We start from the raw sequence: 14,402 nt of genomic DNA, 5'->3' as shown, positions 1-14,402 counted from the left end.
GAATAAAACCTAAGTTGGGTCTTGACCCATCCAATTTGACCCGATTAATCTTAATAATTTAACATATTGATATTTAACTTTTATAATCACAATCTGAATTTTAGCTCAAGATTTTTTTTTTAAGAAGTAACAAATAGATAGATAAACCTTAAAAGATGTTAAATAGATAATAATTTATACCTTAAATATAGAAACACATATTAATAAAAAGTTTTAAAACAGGTTGAAATTGGAGATTGAATTGGGCTAAATTGAGAATTCTCTTCAAATGGGTCATGCTTGAATGGATTGAGATTGAACTCAATTCAAATTATCTTGAGCACAACCTTTAAAATTCTGAGCGGGTTACCTATGTTTGGGCTCATTTAAAATTCTGAGCGGGTTACCTAGATGTGAATATCAACATGTCAGCTATAAACCATTTAAATTCCTTTTAAGGGTGATTCAGTCATTTTCATCTTGTGTTTAAAATACACACTGCTGACTTAACCTTTTATATTTGACGTGTCAGAATTTTCAGCTACTATTCTTAGGTGGCTTTTATACCTAATGCCAACACATTTATATCTATTCCCAAAGGCAACAACAACACAAACATATCATGACATATATAAAATTCTTACTGGAGATTTTCTTCTATTTTTTTTATTTTTATTGTAATTTGTTTATTTTGTTGTCAAAGAAGAATTTTCTCAGGGGATATATTTGATTGATCAAAAGTTCATACTCAAATGCTTTATTCATTTCAACAAAGTTAGAATGAAATCATTGGCTTTCAGGTTGCTGACTATTTTTCTCTCTTTTTATTTTTCAGTTCTCTATTTAATGGTTTGACTTAGAATTTTCTGATGCTCTTCCACATTTTAATACCTTACAATCCCTCATTCATAGGCATGTTTACAAAAATATTAACAGTGAAGTAATTAGGCATGCTTACAAAATATTAATAATGAAGTAATTAGTTTTATATACGACATAGTTTACTGAGCATGGAGTTTCTGAAAGAAAAAATAAGCTAAAAAAATTTACTATCTAAAATAAATATAGATATTTTTCTGTATAAAAGTATCTCATGAAAGGTAAAATGAATATAAAATGTCTCATTTAATTTTGCAACTAAAAATGAAAGTGTATTATATAGATTCCATTTGTCCATATTATATTACTCTATCTGCTTGAATTTTATCGCATACACAGTACATTCTCTTTGAGCATATTTGCTAATCAGATCTTGCTTTAAAGGTCAATTCAATTAATTTCTAGAGTAAACGATACTTTTATAAAATCATTTACAAATCTACTTAAATATAGATTTTTCTCGGACATGAAATGTAGAAGTGTAAAAAATAAAAGTGTAAAAAATTTTAAAAAATTTTGTGGTATCAAAATTAAAAATAGGTATTAGGTAGGATGTCCAATTTTTTAAATTAATTTTGCTGAGTTTAAAAATGTGACATGTAAAGTTAATGTATTGAGATGTTATCTAATCTGGGATTTGTGATTTTAAATATTTGGAAAGTTAATGTATTGAAATCTTATCTAATCTTGTGATTTTAAATACTTGGAAAGTTGAAATCAGTTGTGAAGTTTACAAATATGGAGAAATGCATTTTTGTAAATGGCCTAAATGGCAAAAAAAATGGTATATAAAGAGTTTATCTACGCTATTGTTCTTGGGATTTGCCGTTTAAGAAAATTATATAAAGTTTATAATGGATTAAGGAATCAACTCACCCAACACAATGGATTGATATAAATATTCAAATTACTTACATGCTTCAAAGTTCAAAGCAAGTAGACTTTTATGTATTTGCTTATACTAATATTTTTCAATTTAAAGTTGCTCCAAATTGAATTTCTTAGATAATATTTGCTTTATCTTCACACAAAATGAATTGTACTATTAGAGATCGTTTGGTGTAAGACTTGAATAATTATTTTATGAGATTAATTATTTTATAATAGGTATGAAATAATTTATTTTATCTTAATTGTATAAATAAAATATAAATTTATATAAGCATCATAAATAATTCTGATATCCTTATATCCTACGATTTACTAAACAAATACAAAATATAATAATTCTGAAATTAATTCTTGATTTTTTGGACCCGCGCTTGCATAGGCATAACATCTAGTGTTTAAATAAGGATTAGCTTAATTATTGAACCTAATCCATCTTTTTTCTTCATTTGATTTATTTTATGTATTTCTTATGTTTTCCTTTCACTATCTGTTATTTCTGTACATTTTTGTTTTGGAGTTATTTTTTCTCTTGAATCAAGAGTTTATTGAAAACAGAGTAGGGTAAAAGTAAACATATAATCTGGCCTCTGCGGACCTTATTTTGTGGGATTATACTGAATATGTTATTGTTGTTGAAGATGAAGGATTCATAAAGCTAGCCCCGATTAATTTGAAATTGACGTGTAGCTAATTGATTGATATTGATAGTTTCTAGGAGAGTGTAAATGCGACTTATTAGTTTCAAAAACACCTAGAAATTCGAAGCTAGCGTGTGTGAATCGGTTAATTTGACCTGGATTTTCATCATGATCATATCAACATTAATGTGTCGAATCTCATCAAAACTTTATAGTTAAATGTGCTTGGGTGTGAGTGTAGTACTAGGATGGTTAACCCTTGCTTCCTTCCTTTTGATATGAAACAAATTTCAATAGAGAAAGTAAGAATTCATATAGCCAATTTCAATTTGTTTGGAACTGAAATCTCGTAATTGATTAGTTTTTAAAGGTGCAACTTCTATCTGTATTCAGTAAGGTTGTAACATTAAGGAGGGATTTCTTATTATAGTTTTAAGTCAAATCACGCCAATATTATGGAAGTTCCTGGATCGCTTAAAATAAAAGTAGTACCAAAGGTAAACCTTCTGGCACAAACAGAGAATTGATTTTGAATGTTTTGTACTCCCTTCGTTTAAAAAAGAATGATCTTCTTTCCATTTTAGTCAGTTTAAAAAAAATGACCTCTTTTTTTCTTTGTAACATTTTAATTTCAGCTTTCCACGTGGCATGTTTAAGACCACAAGACTAAAGAACAATTTTATACATTTGACATAACTTTAATTTAGAGATAAAAAATTAAAAAAGTCTTCTTTATTTTCTTAAACTTCGTGTCAAGTCAAACTAGACGATTCACTTTGAAATGGAGAGAATAATAATTATCAAATATTTATAATATTTATAGATATTTAGTAATTTTTCTAATATATATATACAGGGTCTAGTTCAGGATCTTCCCATGCGCATTACGTAAATTTATTCCCTCAATAATGTACACACTATACAGGAATATTCAAAACATAAAATGAAGAAAGATACACCCTTCATAGTCCCATACAAGTTAGGGATCAAAACAAATAACTAACCACTTTAATTAATGAAGTGGCTCCCAAGTGTAAGGATTATATTTCTTCCCGCTATCATCTTCGCGAAAAAATCATTTATTCGTCAATGTCTATTTGCATAAAAGCGGAATAAGCATCTTCGCGAAAAAATCATTTATTTGTCAATGTCCATTTGCATAAAAGAGTCCGCGGGATAAGCGGTGAATCTCTAATACATCCATGGAAGACACTGAACACTTCAAAAGCTCTTTCTTTTAAACCCCCACCAAAATGAACCAAAAAAAAATTGTGTTAGCAAATATCCCTTTGAATGACCATTCAAATTTGTTATTTGAACTAAGGTAATGAAATGTCATATCATTATCTTTAGAAGCACAATGAATTTTAATACTGTTAAAGGGGCATTTAGTAGGATCAATGTTATTCACAACTTGAACTCGGAAAGAATTAGTTTTTGAGAACGTGTGTTGCACGTTTATTTCAAACAATAATGTATTCATCTCATACTTTTCACACAATCAACAAATTTTACAAGTTTAGAAATTAATATTGTGCAACTTAAAAAAATTGTTATAAAGAAATAAGAGATTTCTATCAAATAAATATAATTAATTATTGAACTTGTCACATATAGTTATACATATATGCTATATCTTGTCCTATATTTATCATTTATATGATGCCACCAAAATTGAGAGAAGGAAAAAATAACATATAAACACAACTAAATATGGCAATACACGGATGAAGATGGAATCAAATAAAAAAAGATTTTGGAATCAGTAATTAAATATTATCATTTCATATGATTTATACGATATAGTCCAATACTTAATTTATAGTTTGCAAGTCCAACTTTTTCCTTCATTCAATATGAGAGAATGAAAAGATAAGAGTTCTAAAATTTCAATTTGTAGAAATTAAGGGCCTTGAGACTGATATTTTCATATTAATCTTCCTTAATGTTTTTCTCATTTTACTGCAGTTAAAAGTTGATTCAATTTTTTACTTTAGCGTCGTTTCACTTATAATATTTGGTATGGTATAGGAAAAAGGGTTTGAAATATATTCAAACTTTGATCGAAATTGTTGTTACGATACCAAACTTTAGGAAAGACCTTTTACCCCCTGCACTATTGAATAGTGTATTTTAAAGGTATAAATGTGCCCACGTGGAGATAAAAAATTGCGTAATTATAAATAGTTTTGTGTCCACGTGGGCACATATATACCTTTAAAATACACTATTAATGCATAACACCACTCCAACAGTATGTGGTGTGTTACGCTCGCTGCCACATCAGCATCACGTAAGCAACACATTAGAAATTATAATTTTTTTAAAAAAAATCTATTTTCTTTTCTTTATTATTAAATTTTTCTTTTATTAGCTCTATTTAACACTTATTAATACCAAACTAATTTTTAAATAATCATATCTTCTTTCAATCTAAATCTTATCTACTATCACAACTAGAAAAAAATATTCATTTGAATTTATATCACAATTCTCTTTATCTTCTCCGGCCAAAAACAACCAACCCACAACCACAAACCTACCTCCATAACATAATCTCCTTATTTCCCCAACATCCGACCCATCTCTGACATAGAACAACCACCAAACAATTACCTCAGCCACCACACCACCTAAAACACTAAATCAGTCATTGACAAACACCAAATCAATCCCCTTTACCATCCCTTCTCGATTTTTTTGCTTTTAATTTTTATTGCAGTTGTTTCAATAAGCTCAAAGCTTCAACCATGGATCTAATGACGTTTCAATGAGCTTCGTCTTTCAGATCTACGGTGTTTCAAGCTTTAAGATCTATGAGCTTCGTTTCAATGAACTTCCTCCTCCAGCTTGAGTACGGAAGATGTTTTTTCAGATCCATGGCGTTTTTAGGGAAGATTGTTTTGTTTTTCGGTCCATTTATGATCCATGGTGTTTCAGTAAGCATTGTGTTTTGTACAAAAATTTGAAGGAGAAAGTGGAAACATTAGGACAACAAAGTCTCAAATTCCTATAATCATTGTGATATGTAAATTAAAATTTACTTTTTTCAAGTAGAATGATGAAATTGAGTGAAAATTGTAAAAATATGATAAGAAGAAAATGAGATTGAGTGACAATTTGTAAAAATGTGCTAAGAAAAAAATTTAACATGAGAAAGAAGAAAACAGGGGGTGGGGTTTAAAAAAACACTTTTTTTGACTTTATTTCAAATCAAACGTGCCTAATTTATTTCTAATCTTAATTTTATTTCCACATCAGTTTTGGAATGATATTAATTACACTTTGAACAAGAATAGGTATGTAATAGATCGTCATTATAGTTAAAGTGTGTAACTGACTATTCGATACAAGTTGATAGAGAAATTTATTCGATACATGAGGTATGCTTTTCTTTATTATTTGAAATTTTGGTTTTTTAGTTATTTCTATAGGGATCATTTTGAGGTACCATGAGTGATAATATTAATAATTACGTTTAGATATCATCCATGAATCAAGTGAAACCATTTATTTTTTTCGTAAAAAGATTTGTAACCTTTTCTTAAAACTAAAATCGTTCATTTCCTATTGTTGATTTATTAGTCTCCTCAAAAGGATTCACATAAAAGATGTAACTATATTAGATAAACCTGGTATGACTAACTCGACTAAAAAGATATTGATGTGTGAATCATGATCGATCATTGAACTCCCTTATTTAGTAGGAAATATGAACTGGATCAAGTACTCTACCTGTACATACCTATCTTGTGTTAGCCAAGCAATGGATGAGCGAATTAAGAACACCTACCTGCCTGCAGGGATTCAAAACTTTCTTCTGCCAGCCCTGACTAGCAAGTAGCTATCCAGCCTTGAAAACGAGTCATGTGTGTCTAGTGGGGGCTTCCTACTGTCACCACCAAATAATGACAATATTAAATTTGATGAAACGCCTTGTCCTTATAATAGGTGAGTGTATGCAGCTCGACCAACCATAAGCTTTTTAACAATTAAAATCTTAATGAATAACATTCCTCAACTTACAGTGTCACAGCTCAGCTAAGGTTATTAACCTTCTATGATCTAGATTACAAGAACAGATATGAACAAACCTCAAATCACAAGATCACTCATCTACCCTCTATCGCAGCTCCCCTTCTCTGTCAAAAATGACCCATGATGCAATTATTCCTGTCCATCACAGGTTGCTTGCTCTTCAAATCTGTCGGTGTGATGCTAATTCCACCCTATTTATATACCACTAAAGTTGGAGATACTCTTGAGTGATTCCTCCTCCATTTCAACAAGCTGACGGCAGAATGTTTCAACAGTGTGTGCCTCTTCTCTGAATGCAATTCTCAACTCCCTCCACTGATATTCACGAGAACCATCACTCCTTATTGGACCTAAAACTTTTCCCACCACATCCAATCCTTTCCGATCTATAGAAAGCAGATACGCATCCTTCACATAAAACCAGGGATCAGCTCTCTTCTGCATATCAGCAGCTAATAGTTTATATATTGACTGAATAATAATGCAAATTGATAGGCCGAGGGCAATATTTGTTGATGTTTGGTGTGGGTTTATGGCTTATGTGTGTCATGATATAGTAACTACCTCGATCACAGCAATGATATGCTGTGACAATTATAAGTTACACATAGAATTTAAGCATCCCACCTTGAAAAATGAAAATAATGGCAGTAAACATGTGTAAGAATTTAGCAGGTTATATACAGTCACAATGTCCCTAAATCTAGTGCACTGGCTTAATTTATCTTGGAACTTCCAAATGAAAGTATAAGTAAATCACTTACACATATTTAGCATGAGAACTCAGAGAAGACAAATACGTTTTACCCGAGCTTTCAGAGACAACCAGAAATCACCTTTGCGTTCTTATTCAAGTGTGTGATGCAGAAGAGAATCAGAGCCCTACGCCTCACCTCACTTTGATTAATTCCATCAATCAAGCTCATGGTATGTGATGCTACAAAATACAATACATTTAGAGAATACTGCTCATCAATAATGAGAACACATTGGTCCTCAAAATAATCAGATATGCAAAACATAAACAGTTCAGTTCTTAAACTCTTACATAAAGGATCAGGTTTTGTTGCATGGACTTCCTCTAGATCTACTTCATGAGTCCCCCCATTGCTGTCAAAGTACGTGTATGAACTGTGGAGTAGATAATTTTTCATTAGTCAAGACATTTCTAGCCAGTTTTCAGATATATTAAATTGTCCCATCCATCTGAATTCATATCATACATTCTTTTTTATTATTTTTGATAACCGTGGTATCTCGGCCAACATGCGCACAACTAAATTCATGGGATACTTGTCACTCCACCAGCAACTGGTACCAGGTGAATCTGTCCACCAAGACTATGACAGATGGGAAGACATGACCTAGTGTTTTTATTTCCGCTGGGATTTGAACCTAAGACCTCATCATTCTAACCACTTCATTCACCACTAGGCCACATTCTTGAGGGCCTTAAGGTTATTACATTTTTCAGACAGCAATATTCCAAAAACTGTTTGGATAAGCAAGGAATAGCCTACTGAGGGCCCTCCACCTCCAACCATAAAATTATGTGTTATCATTTCTTAGTCTCCCAATGGTATAGTAGTAGTTATTTAAAGTTTCTCTTCAAGTATTAGTTATTTCTTCGTAGTAGTTTGCAGTTTCTCATTCCAGTTATGTTTTTTTTAGGACTAGTAGTGTTGTATTCTTCAGCATTGGGGATGATGCTGGTCACCATCAGAAACAAGTTACAAAACAAGTAGACTCTAGCTTTATAAAGCTCCTACAAATTCTAGTGACTCCTCTATTTCCTCTATACAGTTCTGTTTACACCCAAAAAAAGTCAAAAGACAATTCCATTCCACATCATGGACTGATCTGATTGTCTTCAAAACACCTTCGATTTCTCTCCCACCAGACTGACCACCATATGCAAGTTGCAAGAGGGTTATCATCCTCCATTTTTTATGACTTTTACTTCCCCCTCTTTTCATCCAACAACTCATTAAATCAGAGCTGTATGTTCAGGCATTGTCCACAGTGTCTTTGTGAGACTGAAAAATAGGTTCCGATTGAGCAGTTACAGTGTAAGAAAAGGTGATTGTTTATCTCCCCAATCTCATTGCACAGAAAACATCTAATCACCACAACTCTCCCCTTCATTTGTAACACTTCATGAGTAAGGCATTCCTTTCTTACTACTAGCCATGTGAAGCATTTCACTTTCGTAGGGCTATGTTCTTCCAGACATTTATCCATATCTTTAGCTCTTCCTCCTGCACAATGTTTTTCTCCCTCTTGTATAACTTATTTACTGTGAAACTTCCTTTTGAACTGTGTCTCCATCTAAGTCTATCAGGCTCCATTATTGTCCCACCAAAAGTATCCATTTCTTTTAGCAGGTCAACTACTCTTAGCTACCACTAGCCATGTGAAGCATTTCACTTTTGTAGGGGATATGTTCTTCCAGACATTTCTCCATATCTTTAGCTCTTGCTACTGCATAATGCTATTCTACCTCTTCTATAACTTATGTACTGTGAAACTTCCTTCTGAACTGTGTCTCCATCTAAGTCTATCAGGCTCCATTATTGTCCCACCAAAAGTATCCACTTCTTTTACCAGGTCAGTTACTCTTTCTACCTCCCAGGCATCTCCCAACCCTGGGGGACCAACAATCAGACACAACAATATCAGGGTTGCTAGATAGTAACATGAGATCTGATGGATAGGAGAAAATTAAATAAAATGGAATTTATTTATCCAGTAAGAAAATGACACATAATAAATAACAATAAATAATAATAATTTATTTAAAAGAGTTTGTTAGTTTTAAGGGAAAGGTATACTGAGGGGTATTTTTAGCCCAATAGGTGAATGAGAAATATATTTTAACCTTTTCAAATAGTCAAAGGGTATTTTTGGCCCTTTTCCATATATTTATTATCATTATTATAATTATTAGTCTTGGACAACAAATACATGTTTGTATTTTTCCTCCATTTGCACCTGCTTCGTTAAAGCCCACGTATTTTTATCTGCGCTGTGTGTTCAAAGTCTCCATGGACCTTAGAGCTTTTTTGCGCTTTTTGCCTTTGATAACACCGGTTGTCTGGTTCTACATTCAGTTGAAACAATAGTATCTCCAAGAAAGAAGAGAAAGTAAGAATCTCATCTCAAACATCTCTTTCTTCCTTAATGGATAAGTACTCACGCCAAAAGCTTATAGAGCTCAAAATCAATTTGATGAGCCTCAAGTTATAAAAACTTATTCCAGGAGGACACAATAAACAATTAAAAGACTTAGTAACTGACATGAGATGGCTACACATGTATTGGGTGGTTTTTTGGGCAGTTAGAAGAGGGACATTCAGAAAAAGATAAGGAAATTTTCTGGGGGAGTTCTAGACTTCTAGCATCTCGAATATATAGAAATGTTGAAAGTCTGCATCTTATTGTTATGTATTGTATAACTAAATTACATTCATGCTTATGATGTAATTTATGGTGCTGGCAGTGTCCTAGTGATTGGTTTTCAGAACTCTTGTTGTAATATCAGTGTAACTAGTGTGAATCAACAGGATTTGTTCCTTTATTTACTATTTCAGCAGAAAAGTCCATCACATTTCCATGTTGACTCTCAGTTTAATATTGCAGAGGGACAGAAGGTTACGAGGAACAAAAATCAGAACTGAGAATAGTACATATAAATCTTTTTTAATGAGGAAGATATATGACAATCTAGCTGAATAAGAAACAATTATTGATAAAAGTTAGATCTAAAACTGCTCACCTTGGGTTGAACTTGAAGACAACATATCTTTTGTCTGACTCAAGTAATTCCTGGAGATTGTCACCTCGGCATGTAGCACCAAGGCTGGATGAACTCAGTATACCCAAAACGGAGTAAGAGTACTTCTCTATCATGCTCCTTTCAGATGATATGACTTCCTTAAGGCTCTCTCCAGGCAACCTAGCCTGTCATAAAGCAAGAAGAAACATTTTGCATGCTGGCATGAGAAGGTCCATTAGTGAAACGAACAACTCTCTTTCCAGCACAAGGTCACTTAGCTAGACAATTTAGTGGTATGACCACTAATGGGCATTACCAAGCTACAACCATATCAACTCAGCTCCTCAGTTAGTCAATCAGTCCTACACAACTGCTGGTGTAACCCAACAAGTAAATAAAAAAGCAGAAATATAACTATGAAACGGCATAAATCACTTGTAGTACATTCACTTGCAGTCCATAAATGTATGCAGAGGGTTAGCAAAAGTTAACAATAATTCACAGCTTCCTTTGGAATTTGCCGAGCCTTCCTCCTTTCTAATTCAATGGATGGTCCAATTTCAACCTATCTTGTTTTCTCTATACAAATAAGCTGAAAAATGTCTCCGTATCTACCTTTAGGCATTATTAACATTCTGCCTTCTGTTATTTTACTCAGGCATTTTATCTATTTTGTACCTTTTGATGAACTCAACTTTCAAGCATTCAGTGTATCTCCCTGTTTCATACTTCTAATATCTCCTCAATTCATGCAGAAGTATGATAGTTCTTTCCTAGACAAATACCTATGGGGATGAGTAACTTAACGTTATGCATGTCCGAGCAGCCTCAAGTTCACATCCGGAAAAGGTTAGCCAAAATTCCAGTCAGTGAAAGCCTTCCACAAACCAACCCCCTCCCGGAAAGGCCATCCTTCCCTAGTCTAACACGCAGTTTCACTACAATGAATAGCTGGGAGCCTAACATCACCAACTGGCGCTATCAAGAACATAGATATGTTAATTCAAAGTTTCTCATAAAAGCAAAAGATAGCACAGATAAATTGAATATTCGGACGAGCAATATTAGAGGTTAAAATAAAGTGAATTCATTTGCCAGGAAGGAGACCTATAAAACACACCTTTTCATTTTTAAGAGGCAGAACTTCACCCATCAAAGCAACCCGAGCTGGTAACTGCGTTATGCTATGTCAGTTTGTACATATAGCTAAACATCCACCAGATAGAAGAATGCACTGTGTGAAGAGTTCCTCAAGAAACAAACATAAATGGAAACAAGGAAGGGATATACAACACGACAACCACTTCAGATTGACAGCTCACTAATTGCTACATAAGAAAAATAATGTATTGAATGATTAAGGTTAAAGCTATCAGGACACAAGATGTAGGAAGCAAACGGTTCTATACCCACTTTCTTGATAGACTTGAGAAAACTTGGCAGTGGACCTGGGAAGGGACTGGTCACAGCAAAGGAACCACGCTCATCTATCATTGTGTTCTACACAGAAAGGAGAAACATATCAGGACTGTTGTACATCCTCCAATGAACCAATTCAGCCAACAAGATGCATCAAAAATTAGATTTCGTATTACTCAATAGCCAAGCTATTACATTTTCCTTCATGGTATCAGAAACTAATGTGGAGCTCTGAAACCCAAACCAAGAAATCATGAGTTAAAAATTAAAACTTAGTAATTTGCAAAAAGAAGTTTATCAAAAGGCATAATGCATGAACAGACACTCAAACTTGGCCTCAGCTAACAAGTAAGCACTTTAACTTTGAGAGTGTACCTCTAGACACCTCAACTTGGTCTCAATTGGCAACTAAACATCCCCAACTCATCCCACTATGTTTCGTGGACACCTGACACTGGCTTGGCACATAAAGTTTGGAGATATCTAGATGTTCATCTTGTAAATTGGAATGTTCAACTGACACAGGGGAGACAATTTGAGGTGCTTATATGTGCATACTCAAAGCTGGAATATTTACTTGTTAGTTTGAGGCCAAGTTTGAGTGTCTTTTTTATGTCTTATGCCTTATCGGAGAGCTAACAGGCAATGTTTTATGGAGTCCTATAGCAATATATATTCAAGAAAAAATCTATATTATCCTTACAATGTAGTCCCGAATTCATATGCTGTCATTACTACTTCTCTTTATTGAAACTGGTAAATGTGTATCTTAATGCTGGACACCATCAGAAAGTGTTGGATAAAAAAAATAGAAAAGAAGATACTTACAGGGATCTTAATAGATCTACAAATTGATCTATATCCTCTAAACCTACTTCTTTACATCAAAAGTAGAAAGAAATTATACAATTCATCTTGTGTTATCTCTGATAGCTATAGTTTAAGAGAAAGGTTTTGAAAGAATAAGAATCTTCATAGACTAGAGAGGAGGGGCTTAAGCTCTACAAGTAAACATAAAGGTTTTGAAAGAAAAAGAATCTTTGTTGACTAGAGAGGAGGGGCTTAAGCTCTATAAGTATAAATAAAGACAACGAAATAAATCTGACTCTGTAGATATACAAATCAAGAAGAAAGCATAACACAGAAAGAGCGAGTGAACACAAAAGTGACTCAAATCTTAACAAAAATCAACACATAAGAAATCACTTGTTCCAACATCTGTTTGCTACATTATCACTTGTTCCTATTTCAGCCTTTTTCCCATCTTATTTTGCGTCCCCAGAAAGCAAGCTTTCCCTGTTTAAAGTAAGGTTCTTAAGAATCAGGCTGACTTCATTCTCCACATACCATAGATGTCTTCCCATACTATCTACATTCAGTAAAGTGGAGTAATTGTGAAGACTAAGTTACTAACTTTTTTATGGAAACCAAGATCAGGAAGAGTTGCACCACAGTGCCTCAAGCTCTGGGAACAAGAAATAACTGAGAGCACCGGAAAATAAGCAAAACCTAGAACAAAAATGGAAGCATGAGCCTTCACATCCGAGACTGAAAAATCATCTTCTTCTCAGACTAATGAAATTCGTTGAGTATACCAAATAGCCACAACAACCTTGAATTTCTCTGCCATAATCACTTCTGAATGTCATAACCCAACTTCACCCCTCTGGTAGAATCCGACTTGCAAATAACAAGGCCGAATTCGTAAATTGAGAAGAAAATAATCCTACTGAGAAAATGGTATGCAGTTATCTTCTGATCCATACGGATATCCACGTTAATTAACAGGTAACAGTTGTAGGTTGCTTAGAGACATAGAGATAGAGACCTCAGTTCAATCTAGAACAGGGACAGTGGAGCTGATAATATAATGCCACAGAGATAGTTCAGTGAAAATAAAATCAAAGACTGTATTATGGCATGTGCTAGGGACAAAGCACCTAGCCATGATGGTTTCACTATGGCTTTCTTTATCACATGCTAGGATGTAGTCGGTATAGAAGTTGGTACAAAATTTTCATGATCAGGGCATTTTTGAAAGAAGTTCCAATGCTACCTTCATAGCTTGATTCCAAAGAACAAGGGGGCAATGAAGGACTTCTTAACAATTAGCTTAATAGGTAGTATATACAAGATCATCTCAAAGATGTAGACAAAAAGGCTCAAAAAGGTAGTCGCTAAACTCGTGTATGCTCAACAGATGACATTTATAAAGGCAGGCAGATTATAGATGTTATATTGATTGCAAATGAGTGTGTGGATGAGAGGAAGATCAGAAAGGTGCCAAACATCTTATGCAAGTTGGATACTGAAAGACTTGTGATCATTTACACTGGGGCTTCCACAGGAAGACCATGGGAAGTATGGGCTCTGGTGACTAATGAATTAAGTTATGCACTACAACTGAGAAGTTCTCTGTTCTGATAAATGGATCCCCTGTTGGTTTCTTCTCTACTAAAAGAAGACTGAGACCTTTATCCCCTTTTCTATTTATTTTAGCAATGGAGGGACTCAATGACATGCTTAGGACAGCACCAACCAAATGGTTGGATACGGGGTTTCAATGCAAATATGGATGATAGACAGAGCCTAGCCATATCTCACTTCAAATATGTTGATGAAACTTTGATCTTTTGCGATGCAGACTAACTCTCAACTGAAGTACTTAAGAGTCATTCTTATTTATTTGATGAAGCCATTTCAAGCCCTCATGTTACCCAGTTAATGAGGTGCCTAGGATTGCTAATTTAGCCACTATACTTGTGTGTGTGTGGGTGGGCGGG

General features: G+C 33.7%; 1 protein-coding gene across 4 annotated transcripts in view; it reads right to left on the bottom strand.

The window, feature by feature from the left end:
• Positions 1-6,309: 6,309 nt before the first annotated feature.
• Positions 6,310-14,402, bottom strand: part of LOC107021108 — a 16,614-nt gene continuing 8,521 nt past the window's right edge. Inside the window, exons 4-9 of one of the 4 annotated variants that reach the window (XM_015221701.2) lie at positions 11,614-11,700; positions 11,321-11,374; positions 10,201-10,385; positions 7,474-7,556; positions 7,262-7,362; positions 6,310-6,863 (exon numbers count right to left, since the gene is read on the bottom strand). In XM_015221701.2, coding sequence (XP_015077187.1) covers positions 6,621-6,863; positions 7,262-7,362; positions 7,474-7,556; positions 10,201-10,385; positions 11,321-11,374; positions 11,614-11,700 — 753 coding nt within the window. In that variant the 3' untranslated portion in view covers positions 6,310-6,620. Of the gene's footprint in view, positions 6,864-7,189; positions 7,363-7,473; positions 7,557-10,200; positions 10,386-11,320; positions 11,375-11,613; positions 11,701-14,402 lie in introns of all 4 variants that reach the window. The other 3 variants (XM_015221702.2, XR_003578971.1, XM_027917895.1) reach the window with 3 other exon arrangements.

Source organism: Solanum pennellii, chromosome 6, assembly GCF_001406875.1.
Source record: "Solanum pennellii chromosome 6, SPENNV200".
Taxonomy (NCBI): Eukaryota; Viridiplantae; Streptophyta; class Magnoliopsida; order Solanales; family Solanaceae; genus Solanum; species Solanum pennellii.
The sequence above is the reverse complement of the archived record's forward strand: the minus strand, read 5'-3'. Positions and strand labels throughout refer to the sequence as shown.